Here is a 25,448-nt window from a genome sequence, read left to right on the forward strand (position 1 = left end):
GGAAGAACGCTAACATAATCCTAATCCATAAGAAAGGGGACGCCAAAGACTTGAAAAATTATAGACCGATCAGCTTACTGTCTGTTGCCTACAAAGTATTTACTAAGGTAATTGCAAATAGAATCAGGAACACCTTAGACTTCTGTCAACCAAAGGACCAGGCAGGATTCCGTAAAGGCTACTCAACAATAGACCATATTCACACTATCAATCAAGTGATAGAGAAATGTGCAGAATATAAGCAACCGTTATATATAGCTTTCATTGATTACGAGAAAGCGTTTGATTCAGTCGAAACCTCAGCAGTCATGGAGGCATTACAGAATCAGGGTGTAGATGAGCCATATGTAAAAATACTGGAAGATATCTATAGCGGCTCCACAGCCACCGTAGTCCTCCATAAAGCAAGCAACAAAATCCCAATAAAGAAAGGCGTCAGGCAGGGAGATACGATATCTCCAATGCTATTCACAGCGTGTTTACAGGAGGTATTCAGAGGCCTGAATTGGGAAGAATTGGGGATAAAAGTTAATGGAGAATACCTTAGTAACTTGCGATTCGCTGATGATATTGCCTTGCTTAGTAACTCAGGGGACCAATTGCAATGCATGCTCACTGACCTGGAGAGGCAAAGCAGAAGAGTGGGTCTAAAAATTAATATGCAGAAAACTAAAGTAATGCTTAACAGTGTCGGGAGAGAACAGCAATTTACAATAGGCAGCGAGGCACTGGAAGTCGTAAGGGAATACATCTACTTGGGGCAGGTAGTGACGGCGGATCCGGATCATGAGACGGAAATAATCAGAAGAATAAGAATGGGCTGGAGTGCGTTTGGCAGGCATTCCCAAATCATGAGCAGCAGGTTGCCGTTATCCCTCAAGAGAAAAGTATATAATAGCTGTGTCTTACCAGTACTCACCTACGGGGCAGAAACCTGGAGGCTTACGAAAAGGGTTCTACTCAAATTGAGGACGACACAACGAGCTATGGAAAGAAGAATGATAGGTGTAACGTTAAGGGATAAGAAAAGAGCAGATTGGGTGAGGGAACAAACGCGAGTTAATGACATCTTAGTTGAAATCAAGAAAAAGAAATGGGCATGGGCAGGACATTTAATGAGGAGGGAAGATAACCGATGGTCATTAAGGGTTACGGACTGGATCCCAAGGGAAGGGAAGCGTAGCAGGGGGCGGCAGAAAGTTAGGTGGGCGGATGAGATTAAGAAGTTTGCAGGGACGGCATGGCCACAATTAGTACATGACCGGGGTTGTTGGAGAAATATGGAAGAGGCCTTTGCCCTGCAGTGGGCGTAACCAGGCTGATGATGATGATGACATCAGCTGAAGCTGGGGCGCAGGCTGCACAGATTACAGAACCAAGTCTCCCTATCACATTAGAACCCGCCATGGTTGCTCAGTAGCTATGGTGTTAGGCTGCTGAGCACAAAGTCGGGGGATCGAATCCCGGCCAGGGCGGCCGCATTTCGATGGGGGTGAAATGCGAAAACACCCGTGTGCTTAGATTTAGGTGCACGGTAAAGAACCCCAGGTGGTCGAAATTTCAAGAGCCCTCCACTACGGTGTGCCTCATAATCAGAAAGTGGTTTTGGCACGTAAAAGCCCATAATTAAATTTTTTATCACATAAGAATGCGTGCCCTGTCTATTCGTTTAGCGCATTCTTTGTGGGATTCTTAGTCACGAGGATTTGAAATACTATGTACTATGTAATACTATGTTATTCAAAAAGTAAAGGCCGTTTGATGCTAAAAAATATGTATTCATCAGTCAATGTTTTTATTGGCGGGTATAGTTTAGTATCTAGCTACTTCACTTTTCTACGTAATCACCGTTACCTTCTAAGCACTTTTCGTACTGTTGCACCAGTTTCTTCAGTCCCTCTGCATAAAAGTTCGCTGCCTGGGAATTGACCAACCTGACAATGTCAGTATTGAGTTTCTGGTTGTCTCCATATCATTGTCGTCGAAGCCACTGTTTCAAGTCCAAGAAGGGGAAAAATAGTCACTTGGTGCAAGGTTTGAACTTTAGGGTGGGTGAGCAACACGTTCCCTTCCAAAATCTTAAATCTTATCCTTGGTTCGGGCAGCAGTGTGAAGACGTGCATTGTTAGGTGGGAGCACAATTTCAGACGACAGTTTCCCGCGCGCTTGATTTTTGATTGCGCCTCTCAGTTTCGTGAGTGTTTCGAAGTATACTTCAGCTGTAACTGTGGTCCCACGTTCCATGAAATCCGCCAATATAACGCACTTTTCGTCCCAGAAAGCGGTAGGCGTTATTTTCCGACTCGAGTAAGGAGATTGCTTGAATTCTTTCGGTTTTGGTGAAGAGGAGTTGCGCCACTGGATTGATTATTGTTTTGTTTCTGCAGTGGCGTAGGATGACCAAGTCTCGTTGCATGTAACAATGTGCCAAAACAACTCATCTCCGTTTTGTCGCTAGGGGTCCAAAAACGCTCGTCCACTTGACATTCTTTGGCATTTGAGTTGGTCGGTAAGCATTTTTAGTACGCACCTTGCACAAATTTTGTAAATTGCGAGCTTTTCAAATGAAATCGTGTAAATTCCAGTGCGTCCAATAAGTGGAAATTGATCAGCCAGGCCGCTAACGGTTAGTCGTCAGTCTAATCCCAAATCCTGGTCCACTTGAACAGTTTCATTGGCCCAGATCCTGGGTCTGCCACCCGCTCTTCATCCTGCACTTTTGTGCGGCCATTTTTTGAAGTCTCGAGACCATTTTCTGACCTTCATTCATTGCTGTAGTTCCATAATCTAGACAGAACTCCCCACGACTTTGAGAAGTTGATAATCTTTTTGCACGAAAAAATCTAATGAGACCTCGCACTTCTCAACAGGCGGGCGCAAGAATTTTCGCGGACATTGTAGTCTGCATTCCCCGACAAGCAGACCGTTACTGGGCCAAAACAATAAATTAATTACCTTCGCGAAGAATTCACAGATGGCGCTCCACAAATAAAACTGTACTCTGATTTGTTAATATTTAAATTAGGCAAACGGCCATACTTTTTGAATACCCCTTGTATTTGCAGCTTTACGTTTAGGCACGCTCAATTTACGGAATGGTATTACAAATACTGGGTAAGAAACTGCAAGCTTGAGTTATGACTCTAGAAGCTATATTACAATGCAATGTCCCAGTGATTCGGAGTCCCACTGCAAAGTTTCAATTTAGACTTCTCCAGTTCTATTTTTATATACATGAATGGAATAACTTTACTTACCCCGTGATTAAAATGACCAAGTCAGATTGCCGAGTGGAATCACTTTTTGGCGCATAGTTCCTTAGTTTCGTCACAGTATCGTCAGCGTTTAGAGCTCCAGTTTCCAACAGGCTGACATATTCGGCCTTTGCCTGCAAGTATGATACGCTATACTACTGAAATTGATCATGGCGGTTTACATACCTTTCTTGTGCTCTGGTATCCTACAAGAGCAATCCGGACAGGGGGCTTTAACTGCTGCAGCTGCAGGCTGACCTACAATAAAATAAATAAAAGCGAGCTTTCTTGCAACACGAACTTTTTATATATTTAAAAGTGCCGGTTCCGATGCTGATTGGAACACGCTGGCAACAAGGTCGCATATGTGGCACCGACATTGGGCCCGGCAGCCCGCTAGCGATGGCCCGTGCTAACGTTCCATGCTTCTTTCTGGAGCGGGTAATGAAATCTTATTGCCTTTACACAAAGCCAAGTAGCCACTGTGTACTCTTGGTGATGCTGAGCCCACACGTTTTGTGCGTGACTGTGCGCAATCGCTGTTAAAGCTTCTCATGCTAGATGGTGATATCGAATGTAACCCCGGCCCGGACCAAGAGATTCCCAATGTATTAGAAGAACTGCAATCTGAGCAGACGGCAGTGTTAGAGCAACTAAACTGGCGTGCAAAAATAAACTGGTTTATCATGACAAAACCTTAAGCGAAATTAAAGCGAGGCTAGACAAAACTGAGACAGCTTGTGCTGGTATCGACTACAAGCAAACTGAATTGAGTAAATGGCATGAGATAAGCAACGAAAATACACCGAAGAATAAAGTCTACGCGGCTAAACGATGCTGCATATTGATCCAGAAAAAATAATCTCATTTACTGTGGCTTCAAAAATAAACTGACATAACAAGATCATAATTGCACATTGTAATCAATATGAAAACATACAAATAGAACGGCGTGCATGATACTGAGCGTGAACATCGCATTGTGTCTTCTCAAACTGTAGAATGCAGGCCTTTAACAGTAATGTTTGCTCACTTTAATGACAGAAATCATCTCCTGTTTTCGCCCCAAAAATACAATGATGCAGTTTATGCCCTTGCACAAAATGTCACTCCAAGCACGTGTCTTGCCCAGAAACCCTTCATCGAGATTAGAAGGGCTCAAAAGCTGTGGTACAAGTCGCGAAATGAAAAGCTTTTAACTTCTAACCAGGTTTCTTCTAACACTTATAACCAGGTCGTTGAGGAATACCCATGCCTGTCATTGAGGCCAGATTGCAATGCAGGTTAACGGAATCGTCAGACATAATAATTTCTGCTCGCTAACATTCCAAGTGTTCTTTCCACATGTAATGCACTATACTGTTTAATAGGTACACCTTCATGCGATGTCTTGCTGCTAACGGAAAGACGATGAGCAAAACGAGAACAAGGTGAAAGCAGGAGCCAGCGTTTCGACAAGTGGACTTGCCTTCTTAAAGGCGGCAATACGCCACGGTAGATATAGGTGGGGTTTTCTAAAGGAGAGAGGGTGTAAGGCGAGAGGGAGCGGAAACTAGGGAAGGTGTGTTAGCGTGTCGGATTGAGAGTAAAGGAAAGCTGTACACAAGGCCAAGCCCAGGGTCACACCCCCCTCCCCCGGTCTCTCAACTCACGCGTGTTAGCCGGTGTGTCAACGGCGTATGACACGCGGGCTGAAAAACAAAAGAGGAAAGGAAAGCGCAATAAAAGAGGAGGGGGGGATATGCCAAGAAACCAAACTAAGTCTTGTTGCCTATAGCTTAAAATTTAGCACACCGTATAGATTCTAAAGCTCCCTTTGAAACGTTTATGCCTATTGGTTGCAATGTCTTGAACTTATGGATAAGGTATGATTCTCTGTATTTTCTTTCTTGTTCAGAACGGAAATTTGACTGTAAGATGTAGAGTTTAAGTTCATCAAAGTTATCACCTGGTTGGTTGAAATGCTCGGCGACGGCTTTGGAAAGCTTTTTATCTGTGTCCGCGCGATGTCCGTTTAATCTGACGTTTATTGATTATCCTGTTTCACCGATATATTGTATCTTACAGAAGGAAAATTCAAGCGTATAAATCACATCCCAACTTGACAAGTGAAGCTAGATTTGACTTCATGTGTATAACTATTTGCGGTGCTTTTAATTTTAATGTCACTTTGAAGGTGCCTGCACGTTTTGCACCGGGGGCGACAACATGCTTTTATTACGGAGGAATGCTGTTGGCTGACTTTTGCGTGTACTAACGTATATTTAAAGTTCCTCTTTCATCGAAAGGTAACCCTAGGTGCATCAAGGAAAGCTTTTCTCAAACGCTCGTTACTTGATAATATTGGGTGGTATTTTCTTAGTATGTTGTTTATGTTTGGGAGTGCATTAGAATACGTTGTTATAAAGGCTGGCAGTTTGTCAGATTCTAGTGTGGGCTGTTTCTTCACCAGTTCCGACTGTCTCTCCAATTCTGACGCGGCATCATTGAGAGCAGCTTGGGGATAGTTCCTTTCTCCTACCGGTATATTAAGGTCATTTAGGCGGTGGATATAATCGTGGTCTTCGCTGCAGATTCTTCTTATTCGTTTCGCTTGTCCGACAAAAATTCCTTGCTTGCAATGTCGCGGCTGTTGATGACTGTTGGAGTCTAAATATTGCTGGCTATCTGTAGGCTTCCGGTAAAGTGTCGTTCTCACTTTTCCGTTTTCTATGTAGACCGTCGTGACCAGGAAGTTGATCTGACTAGGAGAGTGGCGAGCAGTAAATTTAATGCTAAGTAAAAGCGATTGAAATGGCTAATTAAGTCTGTTAAGGCGCTTGTGCCGTGTTCCCATATTATAAATATGTCGTCAATGTAACGAAGATAGGTGTGGGGTTTTAAAGGGTAGAATTTCAACAGGTCTGCTTCAAGCTGTCCCACGAAGATGTTCGCATACGTGGGAGCGAATGGCGTACCCATGCTAGTGCCGAATGTTTGCGGGTAGTAAACAGAATCTAATTCGAAATAGTTGAGCGTGAGAACTAACCTAAGGAGCGATAAGTAAACTTCAGGAGCGTGCGCTTGGGGATTGATTGCGAGGGATCTAGAAACGGCTTCAATTCCTTCACTCATGGGAATGTTGGTGTAAAGGGCAGAAACATCCAAAGTGACTAGAATAGCGCGGTCGGAAAGGATTTGGTTGACGTTGATGCCGTCGATAATTCGAAGGAAGTGCGGCGTGTCTTCGTGGGGATGTTTGACAGGTGGTGATTTAAGAATTTAGATAGTGACTCAGTAGGTATGTTGTTATTAGACACACTGCTCAGTCATTGGTTTTCTGCTGTAAATGTTTCTTCGACCGGAACTTTATGTATTTTAGGAAGAAGATAAAGACTGCCTGCTTTCTTGTTCTTGGGCATCATGAAGCGATATACAGATTGCGTGATTAGTTCCCTGTACAGGAGCTCCGTTGTTGTGTTTATCACAATGTTGCTGTAATCTGAAGTTGGCCTAGAGTCGAGTTTTCTGTAATGGGTGTGGTTGCTCAGTTGTTTAGAGGCCTCATTATTGTGCTTTTCTATAGGCCAGGTTACGATACTGCCGCCTTTGTTTAATGGTTTTATTACAATATCATTTTTTTTCGGAAGTTCTTAATGGATTAGGCGTTGAGCGGGGGTCAAATTTTTCGTTTCCGCAATGCCGCGCTGACTATAGAATTCCCTTTGATATCAGTTTTATGTATTATCGAGGCCTGGGCACTGTTCGGTCTCCGGTGTCCACGTGCTAGGTGCTCTAAGAGAATCTCTATCCTCTTTTCCTACATCTGAACTATCGAAAAAGAACTCCTTGATGCACATGCGTCATGAAAAGCGTGTTATATCTTTGTGGAGTTCGTATTCGTCAACTGCGTTGTTCGTCGGATAAAACGTGAAACCACGTTTCAGGAGATCAGCGTCTTCGGGGCTTATGTCTACTACGCTGCTGCAGTGCTCTGAATGCTCGCCTGTAGGGCTGTCGGTGGAGTTATGTGCTGCAGGGCCTACATTAGTTTCTTTGGGTGGATCTGCAGCTGTAATATCTTTGCGCTGGTATTTATCTAGTAATTTTTCCTCCTTAGTGTCAATGAATTGTTTAAGTTCTCTTCTTTCTGGTTCAGATAACTTTATGCTGTCGAGTTGATCAGGAATTAACATAAGTTGTTCCTTGTAGTGTTCTTCGAGAACGTAACTAAAGGAGAGCGATGCATTTTTTAGGACAGTATTCCACTTTATTAATTGCCTGGATGCTAAAGCACCGAGGGTGCATCTAGCCTTAATTCTGAGACCTTCTGACATTTTCCTCTGTTTAATGCAGCTAATGTAAGTTTTTACGTGAAATCCGTAATTTGTTTGTTTGGCGACGAGTTTTCAGGATTGGAGGAAAGGGCGAGATTTGTTGTTACGTGTGTCATCCCTAGTGTGTGGTAGTCAATTCTGTTTGATTCGGGCAGACATCCAGGGCAAAAATTCTTCATGTGGTGTCTTTTTACGCTTAATTTTCTTGTCGAGGCCGGCGCCGATGTCTGTATGTGTATCTGTCTGCGTATCGGTTTGCTTATTAGTGTATGTAGCTGTTTGCGTGAAGGCTTCGCGGGTGGTTATGGGCTTCCGTATGAGCGGGTGTTGTAAGGGTGGTGTTGGATCCGGGTCCACTGTCCGTGTAGATGCTTCTTGGGTTCTAGCTTCGGTGGAACGTGCGTGCGAGCTGGTGTTGAAGATTTCAGGCGTGTGTTTCTGTGTTGAAGCTAACTGGGATGTAGGATTTATTGGCGTTGTAGGTTGCGTCAATTTAAAAGAGTTCCTGAGTCTGTACTTGATGTTGTTAGCCATTACCTCGACGCCAAAAAATTGGGGTGTAGTCCGTTTGGGCGAGCAGAACGTTGGGGTCCTGGTGTATTTCAGCGTGGTGGATGACATCGACCTTTTTGCGTTTGTTTCCAATGTTAAGAAGAAAATCCTTGAGCTTACGTGTCCCTAGTGCGTGAGCTAGGAGTGTCACTGATTGTTGAATAAGTGGCCTGTGTTTGTTTGCGGTCCTGAGAAGTACTATTATCAGGGTGATTTCTGCGTTTGGTCTGTTGGTGTGCAAATCGTTTATGAGCGTCTTCATGGCCTCAACTGTGTTGTCACCGGTGTCATGGTTAAGGTCATTAGTCCCGCAGTGAATGACGAAATCTGTGATATGCTGTGGTGCTGCAGCAATGAGGTCTCGGATGGTGCGTGCTGCGGCGCCGCTCTTAAAGCTAACGTGGGGTGACTGTCGGCCTGGTGGGAAGTGTTCGTGCATGTACTTGTAGTGACTGTCTCCAATCAGTTCTACAAGGAAACCAGAAGGGGTTCATGTTGTTCCTTCCTCTTCCGTCGGTAGAAATCCAGGGAAAATACGGGAAATACGGGAGATGTAAGTTCAAGACGATGAACAAAACGTGAACAAGGTGAAACTGGGACCCACGTTTCGACAAGTGGACTTGTCTTCTTCAAGGCGACGTGTGCTTTCCTCGAGACGGTATATACAGGTGGGTTTCTCCTTAAGGGGAGAGGGTGTAAGGCGAGATGGTGCGGCAGCGAGGTAAGGTGTGTCAGCGCGCCCAGACCTAGATTTTAACATAAAACTGATATCAAAGGAAATTCGCAAGTCAGCGAGGCATTGCCGGATACGCAAAAATTTGGCCCCCGTTCAACACCAAATTCTTAAAGAACTTGCGAAAAAGAATGGTATTGTAATAAACCCATCAGACAAAGGCGGCAGTATCGTAATCTGTCCTGTAGAAAAGTACAAGAATGAGGCCTCTAAACAACTGAGCAACCACACTCATTACAGAAAACTCGACTCTAACCCAACTTCAGATTACAGCAACATTGTGATAAACACCACAGAGGAGCTCCTGTACAGGGAACTAATGACGCAATCTGAATATCGCTTCATGATTCCCAAGACCAAAAAGCAGGCAGCTTTTATCTTCTTCCTAAAATACATAAAGTTCCGGTCGAAGATATATTTAGAGCAGAAATCCCATGTCTGCGTATTGTGTCTAATAACAACACACCTACTGAGTCACTATCTAAATTCTTAAATCACCACCTGTCAAACAACCCCACCAAGACAGGCCGCACTTCCTTCGAATTATCGACGGCATCAACGCCAACCAAATCTTTTCTGACCGCGCTATTCCAGTCAGTTTGGATGTTTCTGCCCTTTACACCAACATTTCCATGAGTGAAGGAATCGAAGCCGTTCGCTCCTAAGAAGCTAAGAATTAACCTAAGAAGCTTATCGCTCCTTAGGTTAATTCTCACGCTCAACTATATCGAATTAGATTCTGTTTACTACATGCAAACTTTCGGCACTACCATGGGTACGCCATTCGCTCCCACGTATGCGAACATCTTCATGGGACAGCTTGAAGCAGACCTGTTGAAATCCTACCCTTTAAAACCCCACACCTATCTTCATTACATTGACGACGTATTTATAATATGGGAACACGGTACAAGAGCCTTAACCGACTTAATTAGCCATTTCAATCGCTTTCACCCGAGTATTAAATTTACTGCTCACCACTCTCCTAGTCAGATCAACTTCTTGGACACGACGGTCTACATAGAAAACGGCAAACTGAGAACGACACTTTACCGGAAGCCTACAGATAGCCAGCAATATTTAGACTACAACAGTCATCCCCCGCGAAATTGCAAGCAAGGAATTTTTGTAGGACAAGCGAAAAGAATAAGAAGAATCTGCAGCGAAGACCACGATTATATTCGCCGCCTAGATGACCTTATAAAAAGGGTAGCGGAAAGGAACTATCCCAAAGATGCTCTCGATGATGCCGCGTCAGAATTGGAGACACAGTCGGAATTTGCGAACAGCCCACACTAGAATCTGGCAGACTGCCGGCCTTTGTAACAAAATATTCTAATGCACTCCCCAACATAAACAACATACTAAGAAAATACCACCCAATATTATCAATTAACGAGCGTTTGAGAAAAGCGCTTCCAGATCTACCTGAGGTTACCTATCGACGAAACAGGAGCGTTAAAGATATGTTGGTGCACGCAAAAGTCAGCCAACAGCATTCCTCCGTAATAAAAGCATGTTGTCGCCCAAGTGCAAAAGGTGCAGGCACCTTCAAAGTGATATTAAAATTAAAAGCACCGCAAATAGTTATACACATGAAGTCAAATCTAGCTTCACTTGTACAAGTTGAGATGGGATTTATATGCTTGAATCGTTCTTCTCTAAAAAAACAATATGTTGGTGAAACAGGACAATCAATGAACGTCAGATTAAACGGACATCGCGCGGACACAGATAAAAAGCTTCAGCCGTCGCCGAGCATTTCAACTAACCAGGTCATAACTTTGATGAACTTAAGCTTTACATCTTACAGTCAAATTTCCGTTCTGGACAAGAAAGGAAATACAGAGAATCATACGTTATCCATAAGTTCAAAACATGGCAACCAATAGGCATAAATGTTTCAAAGGGAGCTTTAGAATCTATTCGCAATGCTAAATTTCAAGCTATAGTCTACACTTAGTTCGATTTCTTGGCGTATCCCCTCCCCTTTTTTCTTTCGTTTCCTTCCTTTCCTCTTTTTTTTTCAGCCGGCGTGTCAGACGCCGTTGACACGCCGGCTAACACGCATGCGTTGGCAGACCGGGTGGAGGGGGGGGGGGGTGACCCTGGCCTTGGCCGTGTGCACAGCATTACTTTCAATTCGACATGCCAACTGACGTTTCCTCGTTGCCACACCCTCTCGCCTTACACCCTCTCCCCTTTAGAAGAACCCACCTATATATATATAGCGTGGCGAGGAAAGCATACGTGGTCTTGAAGAAGACAAGTCCACTTGTCGAAACGTTGGCTCCTGCTTTCACCTTGTTCTCGTTTCGCTCATCGTCGTGAATTTCCATTTCCCGTATTTCCTATGTTTTCCCTGCCGACGGAAAGGTGGCTTAACGCATCATTGGATGATACTGAGATTCTTGCCTTCCTCTCACATTGTGACATATTCCGGAAGGATAAACCGCATAACTCGCGCGGTGGGGGTGAACTAATCGCCACTAACCAGAATCTCCATTGTTCACTTGTAAACCTCTCTTCGCAACTGGAAATCATTTGGATTCGATGCATTGCGACACACAGTCTATACTTTAATATTTTTTATCTGTCCCTTAGTGCCGACAGTTATTTCCCGCCTTTACTTCATGACGCCTAAATACGTTAACAAATCCGTCCGTCTGCTTGGTGATAATAATTTTCCAACTATAGGTTGGTCTGATCCTGCCTCTTCATTACCAGAAAGCAGCCTGGCTAGCAATGTCTTAAACACTTAGCCGCATGCGCGACGATTGGCGGCACTGAGAACTGCGCTCCAGTGGCGTCATTGGGAGGACCCGCCATTGAAGTCGGCTACACCCGGGCTTATAATGGCTTCCTTCTCACGCGTTTTTTCGCGCTCTGACTGCATTTAGCGTAGCATAGTGTTCTCCAAGTATAGCCCCTGTTTCTCTCCCTAATTGTAGTTCTATAAATGACAGCATTACGAAGACAGTAAACGCTGATTATTTAATGCATCTGCTGTGTCAACACTCGACGTAGTTGTCCAGTGGCTTAGGTGTGGCCCTGCTAACCTCGAAGTCACTGATTCGACCCCTGCCGCCGCTGCCACGTTTCGATGGGAGCGAAATGGAAAAAACGCTCGCGCATACTTAAGATGTGGTGCACATTAAAGAACCGCAGTAGATCAAAATGAGTCCAGAGTCATCCATTACGGCGTGCCTTACAATCATATTGTGGGTTTGATACATCAAATCCCAGAACGTTATTTTCCTAATAAACAAAATTTTGTATTCCCACAGCCCTCAAGGCAGGGAGAAGATCTCGTGACTCAGTTATAAAACACCGCGCCGAGCGAGTAAATGAGTCTACGCAGCTTTTAAAAAGAAGCACGATCCCAGGGCTCATACAATATGTTTCGCGTCGGTTAAGTGTCGTTGTATTTGAACACAAATTTGAAATTTCGCTCACAATTCTAGTCACTTGGCGTTGCACATACAAGGCATTTTCTAACCAGGAAAGTGTATTTTTTTTTCAGTGGGACAAACAGTTTATCTCGAACATTTCTTGCACCACGCTGTAGAGTGTTTCGCATTCGTGAAGTATGCGTTCCTCTATTTTCTTGCAAGTAAACCACGTCAGCACTTTCTAATACAAAAATATTGTTTGTTTAGGTTTGCATAGGACAAATTCTGTTGAACGCACTTTCAGACCAACGGATTGTACTTGGAAGACATCACTTTATCAGAGTAGAAATAACAATATCGGTGTAAAAAAGAAAACACTAGAACGCATGTTAACATTTCATTGCGGCATTGTACGCGCATTGCGCCATTGTACTTACACGTGCACGTGTACGTGTACGTGTAAGTGCAGCGGTGGCGCAGCGGTAGAACACCCGCCTCACGTGCAAGAGGTCCGTGGTTCGAATCCCGGTGCCGGAAATTTTCCACCGGATTAAAAAAGTCCGCGTGTTGATAAAATTGCACAAACAGGCCTGGAGTGTGGCCTGATCCCGGTGACCAGAACCGGTAACGCACTCCCTCACCAGAGCAAGATTGGCCACCCTGGTGCAGTACTTGGCCACAACCTCCTATACGAACACAACAATCAAACCCCGGCCCTCAGTCCCCAGGAGCTGCGAAGCAACTGACAACGGCGGCGGTCAGACCTGCCACGCAGCAGAGGGTGCTAAGTATCACTGGCTCCGGACAGGCCGCCATTGGAATATGAACCTGGCAACGTTTAACGCTAGCACGTTATCGAGTGAGGCGAGTCTAGCAGTGCTATTAGAGGGCAGTAAATGGGATATAATCGGGCTCAGTGAAGTTAGGAGGCCAAAAGAAGCATATACAGTGCTAAACAGTGGGCACGTCCTGTGCTACCGGGCCTTAGCAGAGAGACGAGAAGCAGGAGTCGGATTCCTGATTAATAAGAATATAGCTGGTAACAGACAGGAATTCTATAGCATTAACGAGAGGGTGGCAGGTCGCGCTGGTAAACTTAATAAGAGGTACAAAATGACGACTGTACAGGTCTACGCCCCTACATCCAGTCATCATGACCAGGAAGTCTAAAGCTTCTATGAAGACGTGGAATCGGCGATGGGTAGAGTGAAAACCAAATACTCTATACTAATGGGCGACTTTAATGCAAGGCAGTGGGGGAATATGGCAGTCACTAGGAATAGCAGAGAGAGTTATTAGTAGAGCTTGCGGAACAGAATAATATGAGGATAATGAATACCTTCTTCCGCAAGCGCGAAAGCCGAAAGTAGACGTGGAGGAGCCCGAACTGCGACACTAGAAATGCAGTAGACTTCATCCTCTGCGCTAACCCTGGCATCATACAAGAAGTGGACGTGCTCGGCAAGGTGAGCTGCAGTTACCACAGGATGGTAAGAACTCGAATTAGCCTAGACCTGAGGAGGGAACGGAAGGAACTGGTGCATAAGAAGCCGATCAATGAGTTAGCGGTAAGAGGAAAATAGAGGAATTCCAGATCAAGTAACAGAACAGGTATTCAGCTTTAACTCAGGAAGAGGACCTCAGTGTTGAAGCAATGAACGACAATCTTGTGGGCATCATTAAGGAGTCTGCAATGGAAGTCGGTGGTAACTCAGTTAGGCAGGATACCACTAAACTATCGCAGGAGACGAAATATCTAATCAAGAAAAGCCAATGTATGAAATCCTCTAACACTACAGCTAGAATAGAACTGGCAGAACTTTCTGAGTTAATCAAAAAGCGTAAGACAGCTGACATAAGGAACTATAATATGGATAGAAATGAACATCCTCTCAGGAACGGAGGAAGCCTAAAGGCAGTGAAGAAGAAACTAGGAATAGGCAAGAATCAGATGTATGCGTTAAGAGACAAAGCCAGCAATATCATTATTAATATGGATGAGATAGTTCAAGTGGCTGAGGAGTTCTTTAGAGATTTATATAGTACCAGTAGCACCCACGACGATAATGTGAGACAGAATAGTCTAGTGGAATTTGGAATCCCACAAGTAACGCCTGAAGAAGTAAAGAACGCTTTGGGAGCTATGGAAATGGGGAAGGCAGCTGGGGAGGATCAGGTAACAGCAGATTTTTTGAAGGATGGGGGTTAGATTGTTCTAGACAAACTGGCCACCCTGTATACGCAATGCCTCACGACCTCGAGCGTACCGGAATCTTGGAAGAACGCTAACATAATCCTAATCCATAAGAAAGGCGACGCCAAAGACTTGACAAATTATAGACCGATCAGCTTACTGTCCGTTGCCTACAAACTATTTACTAAGGTAATCGCAAATAGAATCAGGAACACCTTAGACTTCTGTCAAGCAAAGGACCAGGCAGGATTCCGTAAAGGCTGCTCAACAATAGATCATATTCACACTATCAATCAGGTTATAGAGAAATGTGCGGAATATAACCAACCCTTATATATAGCTTTCATTGATTACGAATATGTTTGATTCTGTCGAAACCTCAGCAGTCATGGAGGCTTTACGGAATCAGGATGTAGACGAGCAGTATGTAAAAATACTGAAAGATATCTATAGCGGCTCCACAACCACCGTAGTTCTCCATAAGGAAAGCAACAAAATCCCAATAAAGAAAGGCGTCAGGAATGGAGGTACGATCTCTCCAATGCTATTCACAGCGTGTCTACAGGAGGTATTCAGAGACCTGGATTGGGAAGAATTGGGGATAAAAATTAATGGAGATTACCTTAGTAACTTTCGATTCGCTGATGATATTGCCTTGCTTAGTAACTCAGGGGACCAATTGCAATGCATGCTCACTGACCTGGAGAGGCAAAGCAGAAGAGTGGGTCTAAACATTAATCTGCAGAAAACAAAAGTAATGTTTAACAGTCTCGGAAGAGAACAGCAATTTACAATAGGCAGCGAGGCACTGGAAGTCGTAAGGGAATACATCTACTTAGGGCAGGTAGTGACGGCGGATCTGTATCATGAGACGGAAATAATCAAAAGAATAAGAATGGGCTGGGGTGCGTTTGGCAGGCATTCTCAGATCATGAACAGCAGGTTGCCATTATCCCACAAGAGAAAAGTATATAACAGCTGTGTCTTACCAGTACTAACGTATTGAGCAGAAACCTGGAGGCTTGCGAAAAGAGTTCTACTCAAATTGAGGGCGACACAGCGAGCTACGGAAAGAAGAATGATAGGTCTAACGTTAAGGGATAAGAAAAGAGCAGATTGGGTGAGGGATCAAACGCGAGTTAATGACATCTTAGTTGAAATCAAGAAAAAGAAATGGGGCATGTGCAGGACACGTAATGAGGGGGGAAGATAACCGATGGTCATTAAGGGTTACGGACTGGATCCCAAGGGAAGGAAAGCGAAGTAGGGGGCGGCAGAAAGTTAGGTGGGCGGATGAGATTAAGAAGATTGCAGGCATGGCATGGCCACAATTAGTACGTGAGCGGGGTTGTTGGAGAAGTATGGAAGAGGCCTTTGCCCTGGAGTGGGCGTAACCAGGCTGATGATGATGATGATGACGTCCAACCTCCTCCCCCCCTAATTTTCGTTGTTCGCTCATTGCTCCAATTCCACATTTGGTCATGTACAAGCCAGCCTGAAGTTCTGAGCTTTGTTCTTTTTACTGTTAGATACGTATGACGCGCTTAGACAGAAAAGTACATTCAAAACGGCAATCAAAGTAGAGGTTGTAACCTGTTTTACAAGCGTTCATTCTGATCACTCGACGAACGTCGCCCAGGAAAATGTACTCGATACCCATGGCGAAAGCAAAGAAAAAAAGAAATTGCGCTGAGCCGACTAACTTGCAGAGGCAAGCTGGGTCACGATGGAAGTAACTAAGTTTAATTAAACTTACCTTGCGAAGTTCCGCACAGGAGCACAATACTTCGTAACTTTGGCCCCTAATTTTTTCCGCCGTTCTAGCGGGATTTCCAGACCGCATTTAGGAAGAATGCTGCTTAAGCAGTGCATGCATTGACGCACCGCAGCGACCACCTCGTTTCCTGAGAATGGCATCAAACGTCTTTCGTGAAAACTCGCCTTAGGAAAGCAACTCTCTGCGTTTTGTGGTTACTAAATAGCCTTCTTTTAGCGAATAGCTTTGCTTGCCTCGTCTGCTCATGTTCGTTATTGGTGGTCACCCGGTGGATTTGCGATACAAAGGAAAATTGTGCGTACTCTCCCGAAACCGCTTTCGTCGGCGAACCATAGCATCATAAGTCTTTGAGGAGTACGTGTTAATTCGTGTCAGCTTAAGAGGGTGTGTAGGTTAAAGGGACACAAAAGTGAAAAATGAGTTCTTCTGCATCAGTAAATTACCGCTCTACACACTTACACACTTACAACAGCACTCTTACAACTATAAGATGTTTGGTAAACGAAAAAAGCGCAAGAACGAAATACGAGTGGCGACGCCTACTTAAGTCCCGCACCTAGGGGCTGTGACGTCTTGGCTTTTTATGGCATTTTCGAGGACCTATAGGGCCTACTGATTATATATAGCGCTACAGATTAATTAACTTCTGTTCTAAAAGAACAAAGTATTAAACATGGCAAGTTTCTGGAACCTTTAATCAGCCAACGCGGCCCAAATGCGAAAACATACCTTGGAATCCTTGACCCCACGCTGACGTACCGGTGCTGGGGTTTCAGCGCGCAATTCAAATACTGATTCTTCGACCTTCATTTTCTCATCTAATAATCAAACTATTTTTTAAATGACTGCCTGCAGGGTTCTAAAGCAATACTTCATTAGTCTAAACTGATTAATTGTTTCACTTTAGTGTCCCTTTAAGATGCGGCGGTGGACCACTCGCAAAGAAAACGTGCGGTAACCCGCTCGTTCACTGGCTGGTTTACTCCTCGTTCGCTTCCTAGTTCGTTCAACTATTAGCTCGTTCGACCCCTATGTCTTTGAGACACACGTAATGAGACAACAAATTGGCCCTCAATATGAACAACGGCATAATTTCACTTACCGCAATTTGGCCGTGTCATAGCGTGACAATTCTTTGCGCGAGTCATCACTAAAGTCATGTCTCGCAATTGTTATTTCCGAGTGAGCGCAACCGTCCTCAATGCATGCACTGTAGTGCAACTCTGTTCGCTACAAGTACGGCACTTCGTGAACAGACGAGATAACGCACGATGAAATGTTATTCGTGATGAGTCACTAACCTCAAAAAATAATGCACCTGAATGAAGCGCTGTTACCGCCTTACCGCTTCGTGCAAGGATACCAAAGAAACTGATTTCATTTCCTATATACGCAGAATCCCGACGCGATGATAGGCCGCGAGTATTTCTGTTGACTTTTAGGCACGAGAAACACAATAGCACCAGCGTCTACCTTTGAGCCATCGCACGCGCTTAGAAGTTTGGCAAGCATGCACGTTGTCGGCACTGTAGCTTGTAATACTTTTTCAAACCTTCAGAGCAGTGTTCGTTCGTGCCCCCTGTCGTCTTTTGTACGTCATAAATGATACGCGCCGTGAATTCAGATGGTAGGGACGGCGCGGTATATTTAGGCTAACATTAAAATTAAATTAGGGGGTTTTACGTGTGAAAACCAATTTCTGATCATGAGGCACGCCGTAGTGGAGGACTTCGGTAATTTTTACCAACTGAGGTTCAGCATACACCCAAATCTAAGTACAGGGGTGTTTTCGCATTTCGCCCCCATCGAAATGCGGCCGCCATCGCCGGGATTGGATCCCGCGACCACATGCTCAGCAGCCCAAATACTCAGGCTACTGAGGGCTTGATGGACCTTAGGATGATGGCATTCGATCGTAAATATCTTTACAACCACTCGCAACAGCGAAATGCGACACTCCCTTGACAAATGGTACGTACCTAATTGTAGCGCACGCGATACATTCGGAGTCGTCATGGCACAGCGTTAGGGCTCGTTGAGATACTTTGAAAAGGTTATCAAAACAGGAAAGAAAAGCTGTCATCACTGAATTTGTATAACCATCCGTATAGAAATTATATGCTGTACACAAAGTTACTCGGAGCTAGAAAGCCAAGGCGAACACATAAAGCCTTGCTATTCGTGCATTCACTGTGCGGAAAGTCGTCTGCTACGCTCGAGCGGTGTAGGCGGCGCCACGGTCGACGAGGGAGCGTCAAAGAGAGCAGAAAAAAGGTGGAGTGAAGGCGGAGGAGGAGAGTGTCGCTGTACGAAGTTTAAGGGGTTTTAGGGAGCCCAGAGCGCTCCTTCATTCTTTCCCTGACGCGCGGGTCCCTTGTCTTGCTCAGACGTCTTCCTCCTCAGACTATCGCTGCTTTTGCGGTTTCCAGCATCACATCGTCGATTTCACTGGCGAGCCACTTGCACTTGCACCTATATCTCGAGCAAAGAAGGCCAGCCGACAGCGCCAAGTTGCCTTTACGTAGGGGCACGGCAGCGGTGTCCACCCTCTGACGTCACGTTCGAGGGGGCGCCATTCAGTGATCTGGGGCGTGATAACATTCGGCTCAACGCAGCTTGGGCCCCAGATACCGCACTCGTCACCCATAAATCACGCACCGTTTTATGACTAGTGTTAACAGCTTATCCTGATAACTTTTTTCCTATCACCCTGTTGCTCGGTTTGATCGATCATTTCACAGCACATATTTCGTTTCATTGCAATATACTAAAGAAAAAAAAAACGAGAAACATTTACACTTTATGATAACGGGGACTATGTCACCATAAACCGCGAATTATCAGAATATTTCAATACTTTCGCTGCTAACTTTCTACTAAATTCTGTCGAGTAGAAGTGGTTGCTTTTCAAAGGTGAGATGCGTTGCCTCCTCCGTCTTTACGTTCCGCCATTACAATAACAGAAACAATAACATCACCATGGTTTAATAACACGAAAAACTAACAAGAAAAACGTATGTTTTGATGAGCGAAACGACTTGTCTCTTTTTTCACATGGCAGATGTATTAACCAGTCGATAAAGAATATGCCTGATCAACCACTCAAACTAAACGCAAGGTTCTTTCTGTCACTTTACCAGCTATGGTGCAATATAACCCAAGATGACGTTGGAAAACAATTTATCCTATTTCATATATAATGAGATTTCATTTAATAACAGCTCTGAACTTCTGATTCGTGAAAATGTGGTTGGAGGTTTTCTTAACAGAGTATTTAGTTCGGTTTTGGCTAATGAACCACCTGACAGTTTGCCTTGTCCACCATACTTCGTGTATCCGCTCATGCATAATATCCCATTTGATCCCATTGGCATTGTGAAAGTAACTGAATCATACAAGAACACGTCATCCACGGCAGTAGACGGCATCAACGTCAAAATCTGTTTTATAACTGCCTGTGTTTACCCCTCATATTTCTAGAATCACTCAACGGCGGTTTAGGTACACATGAAAGGTAGGTTTCAAAAAAGGAAGCTGATCATCCCCAAGTAATTAACGCCTGATTTGGATAACAGACGTCTCTTATAAAATAACGGAACATATCTTATATTCAAATATTTATAACGTTGTAACATTCATAGATTTTTCGCCCTTGTCAGCATGGTTTCCGCCGAAATAATTCCTATGAAAGAACTTTATATTTTCCATCCAATCTAAATCGGAATATCCTGTCTGGCACAATGCCTTTAGATTTCCAAAAGTCAAAACCCTTTCTTAAAGAAAAATGGTTGAACGCGAAGCGTTGCCTCATTGCAAACTGAATCAAAGTTCAGAGCCAATGACCAGGCAACGAACTAAGAAATCCTGAACGATCTGATGCTGTGCATGTGCGATTTGATGGCTTGTTTAGGATTGGATTTTTTTAACATTTAAATTGAATGAAGAAATGCTTTGTTAAGTTGCACAGCCTTTATTTTAGGTCGTGTAGCCGTTGATTACACGCACACACTCACACTTTCAGGGACGACTGTACACTTGCACAGTATTGCCTTGTGATCGCTGTGGTAGATGGTCAGAGGCTCTGCCATCGTAACATGACACAGCCTGCTTGCAAACGTGAGATCAATGGAGGGACATTGTTGCATCATGGGTCCCTGCAGCAGCTTCAGTTTCTACAAGTAGCGATCTAGCATGAAACTCTCAATACTTTCGCCGTGCTTTTTCGCCACATCGATGTTAATGTCACCTCACACGATGGTCGGCGTACTATGTGGCATTAGGGTCTTCCTCGTTTCTGCCAGGAACGTTTATGCGTCACTACAAGACTTGTTCGGTCTGGTCTACACGCTGATGGTCACAAGACCAGCAGGCATCTCGAATGCACAAGCATCTCCCAGACGGCTTCTGCAATGCCGATACACCGGATCGGCATTACCGGCACGATCGCGCTCGCGCTTACTTTCATGCACGGCAGCCACTTCTGCCATGCGCTGCGACCGCGGCCTACCCATGGTGGCGGTCGGGAAGGCATTGCTTGACTCACGTAATGCAGTGTACACATATGCAGTTCCTCTGGGTAGTGTGGCGTCCAATGATCATTCCTTAAAGGAACACTAAAGAGAAAAATGATTTCTTCTGCATTAGTAGATTACCTTTCTATGACACCCAAAACTCCACTCTTACTACGATAAGACGCTTGGTAAAACAGAACAGGCACAATAACGAAATACGAGTAGCGACGCCTCTTTGAAGTTCCCACAACTGGTCGCTCTGACGTCATGGATTTTGATGGCATCTTCTAGGGCCTACTTTATTATGTAGCGGTGCAGATTGGACTACAGTGTGTTCTAAAGGAGCCAAATATTAAACATGGAAAGTTTCGGGAACCTTCGCTCAGCCAACGCGGCCCAAATGCGAAAACATACTTTGGAATCCCTGACGTCACACCGACGTAACTGCGTCGGCGTTTCAGCGCGAAATTGAAATACTAATAATTCGACCTTCATTTTCTCATCTAATAACCAAGCTATTATATTGAAATGACTGCCTGCAGAGTTTTCAAACTATGCTTTATTAGTCTCAAATGGTTTATTGTTTCACTTTAGTGTTCCTTTAAGAAAGGGACTTTGTTTCCTTTCCCCATATACTAAGACGAACCCGCGTTGAAGCGCACCAGCTATCTCCGAGAAGCAGGGAAGCTCAGTTAATCACGACAGGAGTGGTGCCATGCCCAGGAGACTGAACTTGCGCTTCCACTGAAGTTTGTGTGCATGGGCTACTTTTGCTGAGCTCGCCGATTGTCGTCGTTATCACGCACTTACCGGCCGGCCAGTCGACGCTGGCACGGTACTGCCAATGTAAACTGTAGTGTTCTACGCAGATGTGTAAGTTGGTTTTCCTGCAGTATGTTTTCGACGCTCACAGACGAATCAGCGAGACATAGAAAGCGTAGCTTTAAGAAGAGTTTCTGGTAATGAAGTGGTCCCGTCCTAACATCTATCCAACTTCTCTAAGCTGGATTCGGTGGTTTTTATAGTTCGTATATGCCAACTGTCACTCTTCATTCTTAATACGCGTGGTATCAAACGTATCACAAGTACAGTACTTGGTCCCCTTCTTTTCTTGATATGCATGAATGACCAGCTTTGTAATATTTCTTCTCATACCCAGTTCTTCGCAGATGATAGTACGGTTAACCAAGCAATTACTAACTCCCTGAGCATTTCGTACAAAGTGGCCTAAAACGCATGCAGAATAGGTGTAACACTTGCTATGATGTCAATGAACATTTATAAATCCATGATGATTTCAATTTACCGTCTTTGTTATTACGTAGTTCCTAAATATAGCATCAATAAGATGCACATTGAAACAACTGATTCATTCAGATATCTTGGTGTGTACATCTGGCGCGGCCTAACTTGGATTGTCATGCTAACCACATAATCAATTTTGCTACTCGCACTCTATGCTATATAGGCCCCAACCTTTCCCTCGCTCCTCCCTCTATTATACAAATGAAACAGATATTAAACAACTAAACAGCTAATAAATTATTAATATTCTCCACAAGCCCATACCGTGACTCTTCAGCAGTCATTTCTCCTGCGTACAGCGAGACAGGAAAGGCCTTCCCGCCGAAGTTGTCACTATCGTTTTCCTACTAGCACTCAAGCGGTTCATGAAAACAGCATATCGTGACTTTTATTGTGTTTGTTTACCATCACCCGCCCACACCATCATGTAATATCTCAACAAGGGACCTATGAGGAAATTTAATAAGCAAACAGACCCATCCATGTAAACGTGCGGGTGGTTCTCGTTTGTCGCTCCTAACCTTCGCAGCTCCAATCACCAAGCTTCCTAATGAGGGGAGATTGTCTAGCAAGTACGCCCCTATGCTGTGCCACAAGATCCTAGAGCATACTGCTAAGGGTCTACTACACCACCACTGCCCATGCAGCACCGGCCTGTCACCGCGCTCTTCCGCTGCAGCTAAAGCAGTGCAGCCATGTCGACCTAAACTGCTTTACGTATTGAAGAAATAAAGCATGTGTCGTGCACATTTCTTGGACCTTTCCCTTCCTACGCTATTTTCTGTTAATATCAGATTTTGTTGGTCTAAGCTATTGTGTGTTTCTCCAAGCATCACACGCTTGTTTGACGAGTGGGTCTCATCGCCAATTTTGGCGTATGCACAATATCCTGTCAACTTGTATTACGTGTGGCTGCTGCAGTCACGTGCCAAGATGCCAACGTTGCGCGACTTTCGGCACCAAACTACTGTCTCTTGACTACATTACTGTATCGTAAACATGGACCAAACTCACTCCCGTGAAACTTTTTGGATCTGGCAGCAACGATTTCTGCAAGTACCCTGGTTATCCGATCACTCCACTTCGACGCGTCTCCGCCACTTCTTCTTTCCTGTGCTTCGTCGTTCTGCGCCTAGAGAAGATAAAGCCGACTGCCGATGTCCAGGAGGTAAACACTACGCGAATGTCGAAAACCATAAAAGCTCTACCTTTTTCGTAAATCGTTGTCCATCTTTCCGCAGGAGGTGGTCAATGGTACTTTTTGCCGGTGGTGCTTCTTTATTTATTGCAGCCAATTGCCATTATCTACGAAAAGTGTGGACGCCGCTAAGGGGGCTCCCTCTGCGTACAGGCTGCCAATACGCACAGTCAGTCATTTCACCTCCTAGCCGCCCTTGTGCGTATGGTCATCCAGTAATAACACATTGTCCTTCCCCTCTGTGAAGAAGAATGACGAGCGAAGCTGTGTATGTGGGCCCCTTAATAACAAACTGCACCTCCGCCCGTTATTGCACTATATTTTTAAATTAAATTTTGAGTTTTCTATCCCAGTTCATTTTCCTTTAATTGGCTTAAAACGGCGGTACCTTGGTGGTATGGGTTTCCCTCACTTTAATTTGGGTTGTTTTCCGCATTCAGGGGCTCAAAAACAATACTGTCTTCGGGATCGGCTCACGTATGGGGAGTGCTTAACGCCTGCTTCACCTACGATGCAGGTCCGGCTGTCATTGCATTATCTTCGGGATCGGCTCACGTACCGGGACTTTTGTGTCTACACACGGACACCGTCCGAAGGGAACTAGCCCTTAACACCTTCGATGTAGAAAGAATAATAAAATTTGGCAAAGACATTTAACACTGCTTACTTGTGGGAATGGGAAGCATTTTAATCTCTTTGGTGAAATCTTTTCTCACAGGGGTGCTGTATATGTCTTCGCTCCAATAGATATTGAGGCGAAGCTTGTATTGGCTCACAAGTGGCGTTATCTCGGTCACGCAAAAGCCCAGTTGCTCCCAGTTCACAGCAGCTACGGGAAAGCGCGGTTTGATGAGTTAACTGCTGCGCGGGCGGCTCAACGTTTGTTTGTTTGTTTATTTGTTTGTTTATTGACAAAACAACGCTCAAGAGCGGTTTGTCTTGGTGCCAAGGCAAAAGGTGGCACTAAAAGCCACCTGACTAGGCCTTTGACACCAGACAGCACGCGCAGCACACAACATGAGCGCAACATGCTTCAAAGCACACTGCAAAATATCAAACACATATAAATAAAAATGCATGTACAGAGTATCAAACACGATAAAGCAAGATAAGGAAGAATGAAAATTTGTCGTCAACACATTTATCATCAACAAGACATAGAACTATTAAGGCCAATGGATTTGAAGAGAACAAAACAAATGTACAGCAAAATTACAACTGCTGGAGGAAATACATTTTAGTTAGTTTTCTGAAGGCAAGCAAGGAGGGAGCACTCTCCATTGTATCTAAGAACGATGGATAACAATTCAGTAGGTTCGGAATTTGCCATTTTAATGATTGCACACCGTATCTAGTTCTTGTTTTAATCTTTACAAAGTTTTTATTTCTGAAATAATATGGTGTCTCTGTATTTGTATATGTATGAAAAAAACAGCTCACGATTTGCTTTTAATTCGAGAAATATCAATTCTAACAAACGCTGTTTATATAACATTTCTATGTGAAGTATTCGGTTCTCGGCAAAGCAACGTGAGTCATTAGCGAGAGATCTGCAACTAATCAGAGCCTTTTGCTTCCGCCGGGGAGGGAGATGGCAGGGAAGGGTTTTGTGCGCGCCACGCCGGATTCGTTTCTGTTTAGTTCATTCTCGGAAACGGATGGGATGGCCACGCGTTGTCTGTTTTCTCACGGAACGGGCAGCGTTCGACGAGCAAGGGCGAGAACTCGCGTGTGGAAGGGCTCGTCGTCGGCGCGCCGATCCAGCCGTTAAAGGGAAACTAAAGAGTTTGTCGAATTCAATAAGACGCTCATATACGCATGCAGGAAGCGTATAAACCATGCAGGTAAAATTTTGGGGTGGATTTTTCACTTTCGAGCGATGTAATCGTCGGTTAATATTGCGCTGTCGCTCCGCCCCACGTCAAGCGCCGCGCGATGCTGCTGACGCTGACGATGCGAGCGGAGACTGGAAACCACGGCGTAGTGACGTCAGCGCTGGTGTTCCGTTCATTCGCAGTCTCCGCGGCCGTGCCTGACCGCGCTTGTTTCTGCGTGCGTGCCGTCATAAGCTGCTTCGCTCGACCCTGCATTCCTTTGTTTGCGTCTATTTAGAGTGGTAGTTAACGTAAGCACCATCAATTGAAATGGTGGGCCGACAATGCCGGCGTTCTGTGCAGCCTACGGTTGCATGAAAACCAGCGGCCACGACGATATTT

At 44.6% G+C, this 25,448-nt stretch overlaps 1 protein-coding gene across 3 annotated transcripts in view; it reads right to left on the reverse strand.

The window, feature by feature from the left end:
- Positions 1 to 25,448, reverse strand: part of LOC142584155 (venom metalloproteinase BumaMPs1-like) — a 176,346-nt gene that overhangs the window by 68,734 nt on the left and 82,164 nt on the right. For all 3 annotated transcript variants that reach the window (XM_075694324.1, XM_075694323.1, XM_075694322.1), the window contains 2 exons: positions 3,441 to 3,512; positions 3,258 to 3,388 (listed from right to left, as the gene is read on the reverse strand). In XM_075694324.1, coding sequence (XP_075550439.1) covers positions 3,258 to 3,388; positions 3,441 to 3,512 — 203 coding nt within the window. The remainder of the gene's footprint in view (positions 1 to 3,257; positions 3,389 to 3,440; positions 3,513 to 25,448) is intronic.

This window comes from Dermacentor variabilis, chromosome 6 (assembly GCF_050947875.1).
Source record: "Dermacentor variabilis isolate Ectoservices chromosome 6, ASM5094787v1, whole genome shotgun sequence".
Lineage (NCBI taxonomy): Eukaryota > Metazoa > Arthropoda > Arachnida > Ixodida > Ixodidae > Dermacentor > Dermacentor variabilis.